We start from the raw sequence: 14,496 nt of genomic DNA on the forward strand, positions 1-14,496 counted from the left end.
GTTTCCAGAGACTAGGAACCCGCAACCACTTGGTCACAATGGAGCAACCTTACCGTTGCATCAAGGTTTGCCCTCTCAAATTTGGAAATATGTGACACAAAATTAATAGAAAAGTTTCAGAAGTTTTATTAGCCCTAAACTTAACCTTTAGATGTTTCCCAGATATTTGGAATTGAAAACTGGTTTTTCATTGACAATTAGAAATAGGAATCTTACAGTGAGAGCATTTTAATCTTTCCATTCTTAGCAGATTAGTTATGAGTGAGGGTTAGAGATCAGAGAACCAGCAACTTTGAACTTCACAGTTAACACCTTTGATGAGACTGCATAAAAAACAGATAGGAGCAACAGAAAAGGAAATTGAAAATAACCCACAAAGAAGGAAGCTCCTTCAAAATGTCGCTACAGTTATCCAAATCTTTCCATTTCACTTTAGACATTTTCTTTCAGTGCATGAAAAATAAATTATCTTCTCTAATTTGTAGGAAGGATTTGGTAGATCATGCAAAAAATTCTAAACCCTAGAGTATTGGGAGGCAAGACTAGGGAGAAATTAGCCAAAAAATGAGACTTGCTGCACCTTCTATTCACATTAATGTCTAGGCATAAATACAGATCAGCCAATACTCACTATCCGAACCCAATACTTCAAATCATGGACAGAATAGAGACGATCCCAAATTTTGGATCTGTTGTAGGAATCCAACCAGTTACTTTGGTTAAACTAAAATGAGAGGGGCCCAATGAAGACCCACAAATCAGATTCAAATTGTCATAATTTTGAAATAAATTACATGAGAATGCCTAAACCTACCACTAACCTTGACCTACTTCCAATGGAACAGAAGTTTCATCATCCATGTTATTTTACAGCACTTCTTCAATCCTCTTTTCCACTATCCCTTGCCCTTCTTAACTGAATGTCCAGTCTTCCGCTTGTGACGGCTGAAATCTGACACAAACCGGAACGTCTGGCCACAACCTGCCTCATGACACACATAAGGCCTAGCACCCGTGTGCACCCTGATGTGCTCCGTCCGTGCCCATGCCCACTTGAATGTCATCTTGCACCCTTTCCATGGGCACTTCAGTGGGCGGTCATCCATATGCACACGCCTGTGCTGCACCAAGTACTTATGGGAAAAGAATTTCTTCCCACATCCCTTGATGGAACAGATGTTACGCTTGTGCAAAGACAGCTCTTGCTTTGAGCTGAAACCCATTGTGCACCCATCCATATCACATTGGTAATCTACTTCCTCATCTTTTGTAGCTACTACATCATTATTACTGGCTAGAGCTTTCTTCCCTTGAATCTTCTTCACTTGTTTCTCGCCAACTGGTTTGACATTGATTTTTGGGGGCCTAGAAGGTCTTTTTCTGAGACGTGTGCTTGGTCCACCTTCAGTTTCATCTTTTGCATATGAATTGCATCGTCGAATATTCTTCCCACCATCATTACTAAGTTGTGACCTCACATGTTTCATTAGTCCACTTCTGAGAACCCTCCCACGTTGCTCACGGGTAGAACTATCGTCAGATGAATCATCTGCAAGCTTAATGTGACTGTCTATTGAGGGGCACTTGAGTTTCTTGATTGCCCCCTTCTCTACCGTCTTTTTCCTCTTCCCCCCAGGTTTCCTAGTTACAGTGGTGACAACTCCAGGTGAGGATTTCCTTGTTAGAAGATCTGGTTGCTTACCCAGGTCCCTGTCTTGTTCCCTCTCCAGCTTCTCTACTGGTGTTGCTTTTGCACACCGAATTTCTAAATTTTCTTGTTCTTCATGATCTCTTTGAACTAGATAGGAGTGAACCTGATTCGACATCCATACTTTCCCACACCATTTGCCTGCCACAACTATTTTCTTCTGCTTTCCAGGCCTCTTCCCCGAAACCTTAGGTTTCACAAGGGAATCATCTGGAGAGCTCCGGCCAAATGCTTTGTATATAACTGAATTATAGGGCATCTGCTTGCTATATAGAGGAGAGCGGCTAAGGTTGGAACTGTAATAGAGATTGATTCCCAACTTTACAGCCCAGTCCCCATTACCGTGTATAGCTTCTTCATCATCCAGAGCAGCTTGGATTCTCAGTTGATCATCTTTGGTGGCTTCCCTGAATGGAATATCCTTCCACTGGTAATCAATTCCGAGCTCTTCTGCCAATGATTTCGCTTCTGCTTCTGCTTTTGGATATTCTGCCAACATTACTAGAAATCATGAATCTATATCCTCACTAGAGGGAATATCGACATCAGATATTCTTTTAAAACATAAGCAATATGGAAACTGATATAATTTTTGGGGAAGAGTTTTCTGTCCGGGAGCATGGCCCCTGCACCAGCATGGGGGGCAATGGGAATGCACGGGGAAGTATCAACAGGGGTGGAATTCTGCCTTTCATGGAGGGTGGGATGGTCATTTCGCCCCATCCTGTGTCTGGGCACAGGAGCCATGCTCCCAGACAGTCCTTTTTCCTTTAATTTTTTTTTGAAGTGTTCACTTCCAGTAAAAATTAACAAACAAGAACCATCATAATGTAAAAAATATAAGTTTTACTGTTCAAATCTTCTGAATTTATGTCTACCAAAGTCTATAGAGCATAATCATAATCTAATTCATAACACATGACCAGGTGGTGGCAAGATAAACCAATTACTGCAAATACTTGGCAGACACCCCTAAATATCCAGTCCGAGATGAGAAAATTGTTGTTGCAGACATAATTTTTTTTTTTTTTTTTTTTTGGGTGGTGGGGGGGGGGGTGAGACTCTGGGTGAAGGGAAAGAAAACAGTGAAGAGAGAGATTTGTTGCAAAGACGAGAGAATTGAAGTGGGGGAGGCATAGACAGATCCATAGGGGCTGGTGGGGAAGAGGGAGAGACCGATGGGGTAGAGGGAACCATTGGGAGGAGAGAAATTAAGATTGATAGGGTATTTTAGTCATTAAAATATTTACATAGGGATAGTTTTGTTAAAATATTAAAAAAATAAGGGTATTTTCATTGAAAAAATGCTTAGACATCAATGAGTCCATGAGACCAATTAACATTATTAAAATACCATAAACCATCACTACTGTTCAACCGGAAATAATGTTCTATATTATAATGGTTCATGATATTTAACATGCACAGTAAGTCTTAAATCATTATCATTCTTGAAACACAGGGCTGAAACTATTGGCTTCACGCCAAAACGAAACCAACTAAAACCCATGAAGGGGGTGGAGAGGAAAAGTACATAATGTTTTGTTTTTCTTACACCAACAATCCTTTTTTCATGTGGAAGTCTCTGGTGGAGTCCAAACTCTATGGACTTGATGCAGGACCAGTCCAAAAATTGGTCCTATTTCAATTTCTATGGGTAAAGAAGAAAAAAAAAAAAGACCGACCCAGTGCATGAGGCTCCCACTACTGCAGGGTCTGGGAGGGGAAAATGTACACAGCCTTACCCCCCTGCTTTGCATGAGAGAGTCTCCAAGTTTTGGACCTGCAACCAACAGGTTGCAACAGGATAACTTAATAAGGCCCAACATGGGGGGTCTTAAGGGGTGTACATGTTTTAATTAGTATTGGGGCCCATTAGAGATTAGTTTAGGATTTATCTAATAGTAATTGTTATAGGGATCTTGTGGGGCCCATTCCTAGCTGTTGGAGACTTGAGAGTTTTGTCTTGAGTAGAGTCCTATTAGATTTAGTTCCTGATTTGGGGTTTTTTAAGACAAGAATCCAAATAGTATTTTCTAAGCTAGTTTATTTATTTTAGCAACTAGATATTGGGATGATTCTATTTTTTCTTATTTTTTCCTTCTTTAAAAAAACGTAATCACCCCTCCCTTATGAATAAATGGAATATAGAATTTTTATTTGAATTGTGTATCCAAAAAGTCTCCCTCTTCTTTCCTCTCTCCATCCCTCTCTTCTACTCTATTCTCTTTCTTCAGCCCTCCTTTCCAGTCTGGCTGCGGTACGGCACCTGAACCCGAAGATACGATCAGATCCGATTGGATCTGATCCATTCAGATTCCACAGATCCAGCCAATTGGGTCTGGTCCTATCCAACCCAACCCCGGAACTTAGAACGGCCTGGTACCATTCACAATCCCAGAACAGCCCTCCTATCGCTTGTCTTTCTTGTCTTCTTTATTCTCTATCCCCATCGCAGGCTACTGGAATATACAGCCAACAAGCTTCTCAACCCCTGGTTTGTCAGAAATATAGCATAAACCTGGGTTTGTGTTGCAGCAAATAGAATCTTTGATTCCTACTCTAGGATTAGGATTGGCTGGCTGCATTACGAAATCCCATCTAAAGCCTTTGATTCCTACTCTAGGATTAGGATTGGCTGGCTACATTACGAAATCCCATCTAAAACCTTACTGAGTCGACTTTAATTTTAAGCCCAATCTGACTTCTCCACAAAAAAAAAAAAGGTGTTTTGAGAATTGTTTGAAGAATAGGGACCATTGGGAGGGAGGAAAAAAGAAACAAAAATACCCAAATATGGTCTACCATTTGGTTGAAAAAAACCACTAAATTCGACATGTGGCTTACATAAGAAACTCCCCCTCTATGCAATGGTTACAATGACCAACTCATTTTTCCACGTATCATAATAAATTGTCCCATGAGGGAAAATCTCCCACTGTGTAGGAAACTTTTTCCACGATAAAAATATAAAAGGAAAAGAAAAGAAGCTTAAAGGGGAGCACGTAATCAGTATGATCATAATTTATCACAGAAACTTGTTTGTGCATAAACTAAAGCCAAACTCACCTGGATGCAATAAAAGCAATATATGCACTCCTCCGATCGAATTAAGTTGCTTTTCCACCTCCACAGCATGCTCAAGACAGAATATATGCATCCTAGAACATTCATCATCAGATTTATGTATGACTGACATGCTCTTGTTATCGAAAGATATCTCAGCATTAGTAATCTTAGTTGATTCAGCAGAATGAGCTACAGGAGAACAACTTCCAATGACAAGTGAGGACTTAAGAGGTATAGGAGGGTGAAATGCAGGATCACTTTCTGACCTCTCCATCTTCACATCACTAATATGGACTTCAGAAGATCTGGTTACCAACCTACCAGATTGCACCATTGCATCTCTGCATTTACCATCGAAACTTCTTGATTCCATGGACAAAAATTTCTTTGGCTCACTTATCAGGGAAGAATGAGAACGTTGTTGCATTCTCTTCCTGAAATAGGTATTTGAAGGCCCAGGCATACTATCAGAGGCACCTACTCGGACAGAAACTTCATTCCCGATACTTTGTCTTGATGAAGAGTATGAAAGATTCCCAGATGGTCTATCATAATTGTTTGGCTCAAGTGAAGGCAATCCAGAATTACCACACAATCTACTTTTAGATGGGAAACTTCCATGTGCAAACCTAGACCGTTTTTTATTACATTGTAATGAACAGTCATCTGAGTCATTTTCATCACTGCATGCAGACATTTCAGGTTCTACCTTTTCTCCCTCAGAGTCTGATGAATTACCATAAGCAAAAGCCAATAGATCAAGAGAGGAAATGCCTTTACAGGCTTCAGTATCAGAAACCACTTCAATCGTTCTATCTACCACCTGAACTTGGTATTCACCAGACTGGACTGGAATATCAATCAAAGAATCCTGAATACTCTTCTCAATCCGCCCTGGTAAAAACAATTAAGTGCAAAATCAATATCAGTACGAAGAATGAAGCAAAAATCATAGACAGAGTGAGTTCAGTAGGAACTGTGACACGATAGAAGATAACAATTAGCCAGGTTAAAGCTATAATTCGGCTGCTTGATCAAACGCTTAGAGCTTCAAATGTAAAACAATGAAGTACAAAATCAATATCCGTACGAAGGATCAAGCAAAAATCATAGACAGAGTGAGTACGGTAGAAACTGTGACACGATAGAAGATAACAAGTACCCAGGTTATAGCTATAATTCGGCTGCTTGAACAAATGCTTAGAGCTTCAAACATAGCCAGCAGACTTGTGTTGGAACAGGTATCTTTGGTTCAATTGTCCACAATGAAAATGGAGGATGTGGTAACATGGTAAGTAGATTATAGAGTGGTGGTGGTTTGGGAGGATGCAACCTCACCAAAAACTTTAAGCACACAACCCATCTCATTAAAAACCTCTGGTCACACTAAAATTTTATATAAATCAACTAACAGTCGGCTTAAAAAAGACATGCACTGTGTTACAACCACTTATCCCAAAAGCTCGAGTTGTTAAGGGCGGGCCACAACAATGTATATCAATTATCAACACACAACACCCCCGCATATGCAGGCCCATACACACACACGGCTCTGCACGTGACACCATCACATGGCACCAAGGGGGCACAAAACAATACATAACACAAACCCCTCGCACTTGAGGGATCAAACACCCAACCTCCTGGCTCTGATACCATGTTACAACCACTTATCCCAAAAGCTCGGGCTGTTAAAGTGTGGGGCACAAAAATGTATATCAACACACAACATAATGAATTTAAAGCTATCATAGTTGTCAAGGCGTCGCCTAGGCGTCCAGGCAGATTTCTAGGTGCCCAGGCGGCTGCCGCCTTATTGTAGGGTGCCTTGCAATGGTTTAATAGGTATCGAATCAAGTTCTGGCACTTATTTATGCCAAATATCATTTAAGTAAATTATTTCATTTACTTAAATGATATTATTCAAAAATAAGCAAATACCCCCCAATTTGAATCCAATAAAAATATATAAAAAATAAAATTCCAAAAGGATAAAAAGCCAACCCCCCAATTCAAGAACAAAAACTAGAATTTTGGCAGTAGGTGAAATTTTCAACTTTCTAATGCGGGGGTTTTTCTCAAATCTAAAAATTCCATAAATCTTAATATGGTAAAACATTGCTAAAAACAATAACTGCGGTAAAATATTAATTTATTTTGATATCTAAAAAAATATTTTCATCACAGCGATTTTGACAGCATTCACACACACCAAATAAGGATTGACCGGAACATAACTCCTTCAATACAAATCAGATTAAAGCAATTTTAGAGTTGCTGGAAAGCTGGTTTTGTGCTCTATGTAATACAAAAAATCTTATGTAAAAATAAAATCATTTGATCAATTAAATTTCTTAGAGAACAAGAACATTTCCTCTAAATCGAGAGTAGGTTAATTACTTATTGATAAGATCATATTTTCTAAGAACAATATAAACCAAATGTGAGACTAGGCATACCTGAAAATGACCAATTCCAAGAACATATAAACTAAATGTATGTTTTGATTGTTTCAAACTTCCAATAGCTTGCTTCTTCAGTTCTGCTGTCTTCTATTTCCATGTTGATTTTTGATGACTTGATGTGGCTTAATGTTGATTTTTGATAATATAAGGTACATATTGTAGCATACTAAATAATGTTAGAGAACAGGGGAAATAAAACAATAACACTTGGGCACCTTGTCGCCTAAGTGCTTAGACACCCCTCCACCGTCTTGGGTCACCTTGCCGCCTTGACAACTATGAAAGCTATAGAGTTTGAAAAAAATTCTAACAAGATTCTTGGACAGCTTTAAGTTTAAAACAACCAAGTCTCCACATCATTCATGTGAAAATTTCCCACAACCTATTTACCACTAAGGAATTTCAAGTGACATAGCCACAGAAATTAACCACATGGTCATGGTTATACATTGAACAAACTGATAAAATACAAATAAAACTACAAATTTTTCCAACAACTCACTAATGCTTTCCCTATTGAAAAGAAAAAGATTGAACTTATAATATAAATATTCAATACAATATGTCATGCAGAAGCATGCATGAAATTAAATCCTATGCCTTGACAACAACGATTATCAGCATCCATTATTTGCCAACATTTTTTTTTTTTTTTTTTTTTTTGATAAGCATTATTTGCCAACTGTCCTTTTTATGTTGTGAAAAGATTTTGCTCAGCATGTTCTATTCGATACGGATAGGAGAAGAACCCGACTCGATATTGTTAAAAAAAATAACGGTGTCTCACGACGTTCTGAACCCAACTCACGTACTGTTTTAATGGGCGAACAGCCCAACCCTTGGACCATACTACAGCCCCCGGTGGCGAAGAGCCGACTTCAAGGTGCCAAACCTTCCCGTCAATGTGAACGCTTGGGGAAGATCAGCCTTTTTATCCCAAGAGTAACTTTTAGCCGTTGAGCAACGACCCTTCCACTCGGCACCATCGGATCACTAAGGCCGATTTTCGTCCCTGCTTGGCGGGTGGTCTTGCAATCAAGCTCCCTTCTACCTTTGCACTCGAGGGCCAATCTCCGTCCGGGCCGAGGAAACCTTTGCACGCCTCTGTTACCCTCCGTTACCTTTTGGGAGGCCTACGCCCCATAGAAACTGTCTACCTGAGACTGTCCCTTGGCCCGTAGGTCCTGACACAAGGTTAGAATTCTAGCTCTTCCAGAGTGGTATCTCACTGATGGCTCGCTTCCCTTTTTCTTTGCGAGTTTCGGGAATATCCCCTAGTATATGAAAGAGTGAGAAAAAGGGTTTTTGTTGTTGTGGAATAAGAAGCCTTCGTATCTTAATGCATGTATTTGATTTATTCGGAGCTTATTAGAGCGGGATCCATTTTTTGGGGAACATGAGTCAAAGCAATTACAAGAATATTTCTAGCGGAACATCTTTCACAATCCCTGGAGAGATAGTTCACTAATAGACCGAGGGATAAGTAATTTGGGTGTGGGTCTTTAGTCGAAAAGGAATGGCCTTATTCTTTTTATTTATTATTTTAAATTTCGAATCATTAAATATAGTATGCCCGCCCGAATCAGCATATTTTTGTGTTTTACTCCCCATAACTCTTCCTCAGCCGGGCTACTCGACGCAGTTACCGCAAAATATACAGATTCCAAAATTATGGATGGCAATAAAGCTGGTTAGAGCAAATACTCAATACAAATCATGCTCCACGCTGAATGGTCTAGGTGAGGCATGACCCATTTATCAGGTGAGGGTCAGACATTCAATAACAACTACTCAGCTTTATCCCAACTAAATGGGGTCGGCTACATGGATCCATTCAAAAACAAAGTAGGGAAAATCGAGGTCCTCACAAAGGGAAAGGAAGTACGAGGAATGAAGAATAAAAATGAATAAATGAGATAAGAAAAGTGAAAAATGAAAGTAAGAGGAAAGATGCTAGCCCAAGAAATTAGGAAAATCTCAGCTACATGGTGTCGACAACGTGGATCATTGCCCTCCAATAGTCTCTATTTGAGGTCATACTTGGCACAAGACTCAGACTATGCATGTCATTCTTCACAACCTCACCTATGGTCATTTTAGGCCTAACCCTAGCTCTTTTAGCTACTTCAATCGGAATCAGACCACTCCTCCTTACTGGACGTCCCCAAGCCTCCGGTTGCACGTGGCCAAACCACCTCAGACAACATTCTTGGAGCTTGTCGCTGATTGGGGCAACTCCCACATCAGCTCTAATACTTTCGTTCCACACTTTATCCTTCCTAGTTTTGCCGCACATCTATCTTAACATCCTCATCTCTGCAAGACATACCTTCGCTACATGTCACTTCTTAACTCCCCAACATTCTGCCCCATACATCATAGCTGGTCAGACAACAGTCCTACATTACTTTCCTTAAGGGTTTAAAGGAATGTGTCGGTCACACAGTATTCAGGTCGCACCTCTCTACTTCATCCATCCCACTTTAATTCTTTGTGAAACATCATTATCTATGTTACCTTCTTTGTGTATGATAGTAATGTAGCTCTAAATAGGAGAAGGATCCTATTAGAGACCAAGCAACACAAAGGGGGCTGCTGGTTCGAATGGGCAGAATTAGGGTTTTAGGTCAATTTCTAGGGTTAGGTTTATGAATATGGAGATGAATCTTATAGGGTATTGATGGGCAGGTCTAGGAGAAGCTATGAATGTAGGTTTGAACAAGATTTGAGTAAAAATTCAAATTCCAGAATTTTAGGGTTAGGGTTTCGGGTTTTGGGTTTTAGAAATTAGGTCAAATTTAGGGTTTTAAGTGGGATGTAAGGGCTGGCTTGGGGTCAAGTTTTCTAAACAGGAAGGGGAAGGTTCGATCCAAATATGGGCTGGTTCTGATGGTTAAATCAGGCTGTGGGGCTTTTAGGGCTTTAATGGAGGTGAGGGGATTTAAGGTTTTGAAAGACAAATAGGGGTAGCAGCTTGGGTCGAGTGTAGGGGTGTTAAGGAGAGGTTGTGGTTTGAATTTGAAGTAATCCTAATGGTTAAATATGGCTGGACAGCTAGATCTCGGGTTTAATGGAGTTAGGGTTTATGGGATTCAAACCAAAAATAAAGGGGATCGATTGGGGGAAAGGATTAGAGGGTTAGAAGAAGAAATTGGGTGTCAAACTTACTGGAGATTCCACTGGCCGCAGCTTGAACAGATGTGAAGGATAACCACCTTCGAATTGAAGAAGATCCTCCCAGCCGTTACGGCATAAGGAGTCAACCAGATTCCACCAGTCCCTTTCCACCTTGATAGAACCACAAGGATGCACACTCACAAGGAGCAACACTCAACAAAGCAGGGCAGCAGCAATGGCAGCAAACAAAAGCTTTTCATTAATCAAATTCGTCTTCAATGTTTGCCCTCCTTACAAACTTATATAAAAGACTCAAAAATAGACTCTTACTCTAAAAAGGAAAGGCCTAACTCAATCCTTGACCTATGAGGTAACTTAAACTAACTAGGAAACTAAAATACTAAAGGAAATAGACTCAAAACATGGCTGGACTTATAGAGTCCTAATCCAGCCCAACTTACATCACATGACCACTTAAGTTGTCACATGACCACTTAACCAAGTCTAAGTCACATGATCACTCAAATTGAACCAACTGGATGCAACCAATTTGAACCGGTTCAATTAAAAAACATAAAAATAAACTAATTATTGGGCTAATCCTGTATGCAACCTATATACCCCTAGTCTAGGCTCATTAAAGTGGCCTATTACATAGAAAACCCTTGGGATCAAAGGCCCAACATATATATATCCCAACCCTAGACTTATTCCAAATAAAAGAAGCCTAGTTTGGTGATAATTCTGCATCAGATAGACCCCAGATATCTGAAATAGTTACTTGGCGGTATCTCTCTCCTCAATTTTCACCATGTCATCATCCATCATAGTGTGACTAAAGTTACACATCATATACTCCGTCTTTGATCTACTAATCTTAAAGCCTCTTGCCTCCAAGGTTGATCTCCACATCTCTAACTTAGCATTAATCCCTACTTTTGTCTCATTCACCAAAACGATATCATCGGCGAAAAGCATACACCACGGTACCTCGTCATGGATGCTCTTGGTTTATTCAACCATGATAAGCCCAAACAAATAAGGGCCTAGGGCTGATCCTTGATGTAACCCAACCGTAATTGGGAATTCCTTGCCCTGGCCTCCCATAGATCTCACACTAGTCACCACACTCATACATTTCTATATATTTACTCGACATCCCTCTTCACAAGCATGTTGGATTAAATCTCTAGGGACTCTGTTATAAGCTTTCTCCAACCTCAAGGTCAATAAAGACCATATGGAGATCCTTCTTACTAGCTCTACATCTTTCCATGAGCCTCCTCAGTAGGTAGATAGCTTTTGTCGTGGATCTACCTGGCATAAAACTAAATTGATTCTTCGAGATATGAGTCTCTCTTCTCAGACGGGCTTCAATAACCTTCTCCCAAAGTTTCATACTATAACTCATTAGTTTTATGCTTCTATAGTTATTGTAGCTCTGGACATCACCCTATTTTTTTTGTAGATCGGAACTACAATGCTTATATTTTTGTAAGGGTTAGACATTGTACTTGAAAAATTCAGGGATCCACCATTCCCATCTCACTTGGCAAGTACCCACTCCACTCATAGTTTGAAATCTTAATCGTAATCACTGTGATTTCACAAAATATATCCGCTTTCAACGAAGGTTGAAATGAAATTGGGTCCGACTTAGTAGGAATGTTGGGTTTTGAGTGAAATTTTGGCCAGTTTCGACTGCGTTTTAGTACAAAAAAGAGTGTATGTAAAAGCACAGTAACGATTGAAATGGGCCGAACTCATTTCGTGAGTTTCAAGTGGTTTCGCTTGGACAGCTCTTGGTTCTTAAGCAAGCTCCTCCACTGCTTGGTAAGGTAAGGCGGTATTCGATGAAGAAAACACACACTTTAGGAAAGTGGTTCAGGTAGCTCAGTTGGTTAGAGCAAAGGACTGCAAATTCGTGTGTCAGTGGTTCGAATCCACTTCTAAGTAAGCGAAGGGTGCTCTTCAGGTATCCGGAAAAGGTTTATTACTCGGATTGGTTCTTGCGTCCTTGTGCCCAAAAAGGATGGGCGAGTTTGGTCCGAGTGTTCCTCGATCGGTTGGTCAGACTCCGGGGGGGTGAGACAAGGTTTAGTGCAGTCTGGTCAGCGCATCTGTTTTGGATACAGAGGGCCATAGGTTCGAATCCTGTCACCTTGATGTGATGTTGAAGTCAGCAAAAACTCCAATATGAACATCAATCTTCATATCATAATAACATATGAATATCCTTTGCCCGTCATTTCCTCATCTTCCTATTTATAAGCCACAACTCACTTCAACGTTTCCAATAGGGGGTAGATAAGAGGGAATTGAATTCTACACCAACAAGAAACGGCTCTACTAAACAAGCAACTCCCTGTGCGTGCTAGCACACCAGAACAAGGCGAGACAAAGGCTCGCTTTCGCCCCTAGGGTGGTCAAAGATCAGCTTTTCTTGCTTGGCACGCCATTCCTTTTATTTCTCTCAATCTCCATCATAGGTCGCTTTGTCATTGTCTGGTTTGTGATTATATGAAAATAAACAACACTCGATCTAATGTATCTACTTATCGCATTTTAACTCATGCTCGATAGTTCCGTAGCAGGTTTTTTTGGATGTTTTCCAGGATCAGAAGGAAACGCTATAATGATTACTACGTTCGTTTCATTCTCTTCAATCTTATCTTTGATTGCTTTTTAATGAAGTCAAACTGCGAGCTAGTGCTTGCTGTGTAAGAATATCTCCATGGATCTCATCGAAAATGTTTGATGCTTCTTGGGGCTTCTTTGGCGACCGTGAAGTCACTAGATAGATCAGATCCAGACACTGCTTTTGCTCCGCAGCGATACAGACTCGACCTGCTCCTACCCACAGTGGGGTACCATAGCATGTCGGGAATAAGGGGGCACATACTGGACATAGTCACTCTTTTGGTTGGGGGTTGTGCCGCCCTGCCTTTTGATCGATACACAATTGAGGAGGCCGATCACGAACGTTTTAAGTGTGAGAGTGATTCTGGTCAGGGAAGGCTAAGACGGTGCCTCACATATGGGTTGTAAGAGGGAGCTTATGCTCTGATGGTGGGACCTTTTGGGGAAGAGCCCAGCCCAATAGGGGCAGCACACCCCCTACCTCAAGCGCATCTCTGTATCAACTAAATAACGAATTTGGTCTAGTCGATGGAACTGGTGAACCACGTGAGCTGGTTAGATGCGCGGGGCAGAGGGCTCTTAGTAACCCCTTTTCTTGATCCAGCCTTTTCTTTGCTTCAGTAGTGAATCAGCTACTAAAAATAGGGGAAGGCCTATTCGGACATACGGCTCCCACGGAAGATCAAGTTGGTAAGCCGGGTGATGGGAAACCTTACCGTACGGTTCGGAGAGCACTGAATTAGAATGAGAGGTTCGCCACCACATCATTGCATGGACGGGGAGCATGCGAAGAAAGCCGGAGCGCGCTAGCGTGCCAAACTCTCAAACTACTCCACGTTAGCACCCATGCAACCAAGCAACTATGAGCTAGCTGATCTATGACCACCGTGTTGCCTTGACTCTATTAAAGCCTAGTAAGAAAAGCCTTACCCAGGATGGTCGTAGATCACAAACGCGCAACGGTGGTCAAAGATCAACTCAACCATTGCTTCTTTGTTCTACGATCAGCTAGAGCACGGAAAGACTTGCTTGTTATGGCACACGCCTAAATCAAATAGGGGTTCATCCCTTACTTGGTTCTCACTTGGTCCGACTCGTAATTCACTTCTGACCGTGTGTTTGATAGCCCTACCATAGTGATGTTAATTGTGGTTATATCCATAAGTAGCTTGGTCCATCTTTATTCCATTTCATATATGTCCGAGGATCCGCATAGCCCTCGATTTATGTGTGATTTATCCATTCCTACTTTTTTTTATGCCAATGTTGGTGACTGGAGATAACTCTCTTCAACTCCCTTCAATTATTCTTGGGATGGGAGGGAGTAGGTCTTACTTCATGTTTGTTAATTCATTTCTGGTTTACATGACTTTAGGCAGATAAAGCAGCTCCAAAAGCAATGCCTGTCAATTGCGTAGGTGATTTTTTGGATCAGCTCCTAGGATTTGGGTTTGTTTTACTCTTTTTCAAACAGTAGAGTTTTCAACCATTTTTGCT

At 40.8% G+C, this 14,496-nt stretch overlaps 1 protein-coding gene across 1 annotated transcript in view; it reads right to left on the reverse strand.

Annotated features, from left to right (window-relative positions):
* Window positions 1–555: 555 nt before the first annotated feature.
* LOC122670835 (lysine-specific demethylase REF6-like) overlaps window positions 556–14,496 on the reverse strand; it is a 44,771-nt gene continuing 30,830 nt past the window's right edge. The window contains exons 6-7 of the mRNA XM_043867843.1: window positions 4,778–5,671; window positions 556–2,197 (exon numbers count right to left, since the gene is read on the reverse strand). Of these exons, the coding sequence (XP_043723778.1) occupies window positions 897–2,197; window positions 4,778–5,671 (2,195 nt within the window). The 3' untranslated portion in view covers window positions 556–896. The remainder of the gene's footprint in view (window positions 2,198–4,777; window positions 5,672–14,496) is intronic.

Source organism: Telopea speciosissima, chromosome 8 (assembly GCF_018873765.1).
Source record: "Telopea speciosissima isolate NSW1024214 ecotype Mountain lineage chromosome 8, Tspe_v1, whole genome shotgun sequence".
Classification (NCBI taxonomy): Eukaryota; Viridiplantae; Streptophyta; class Magnoliopsida; order Proteales; family Proteaceae; genus Telopea; species Telopea speciosissima.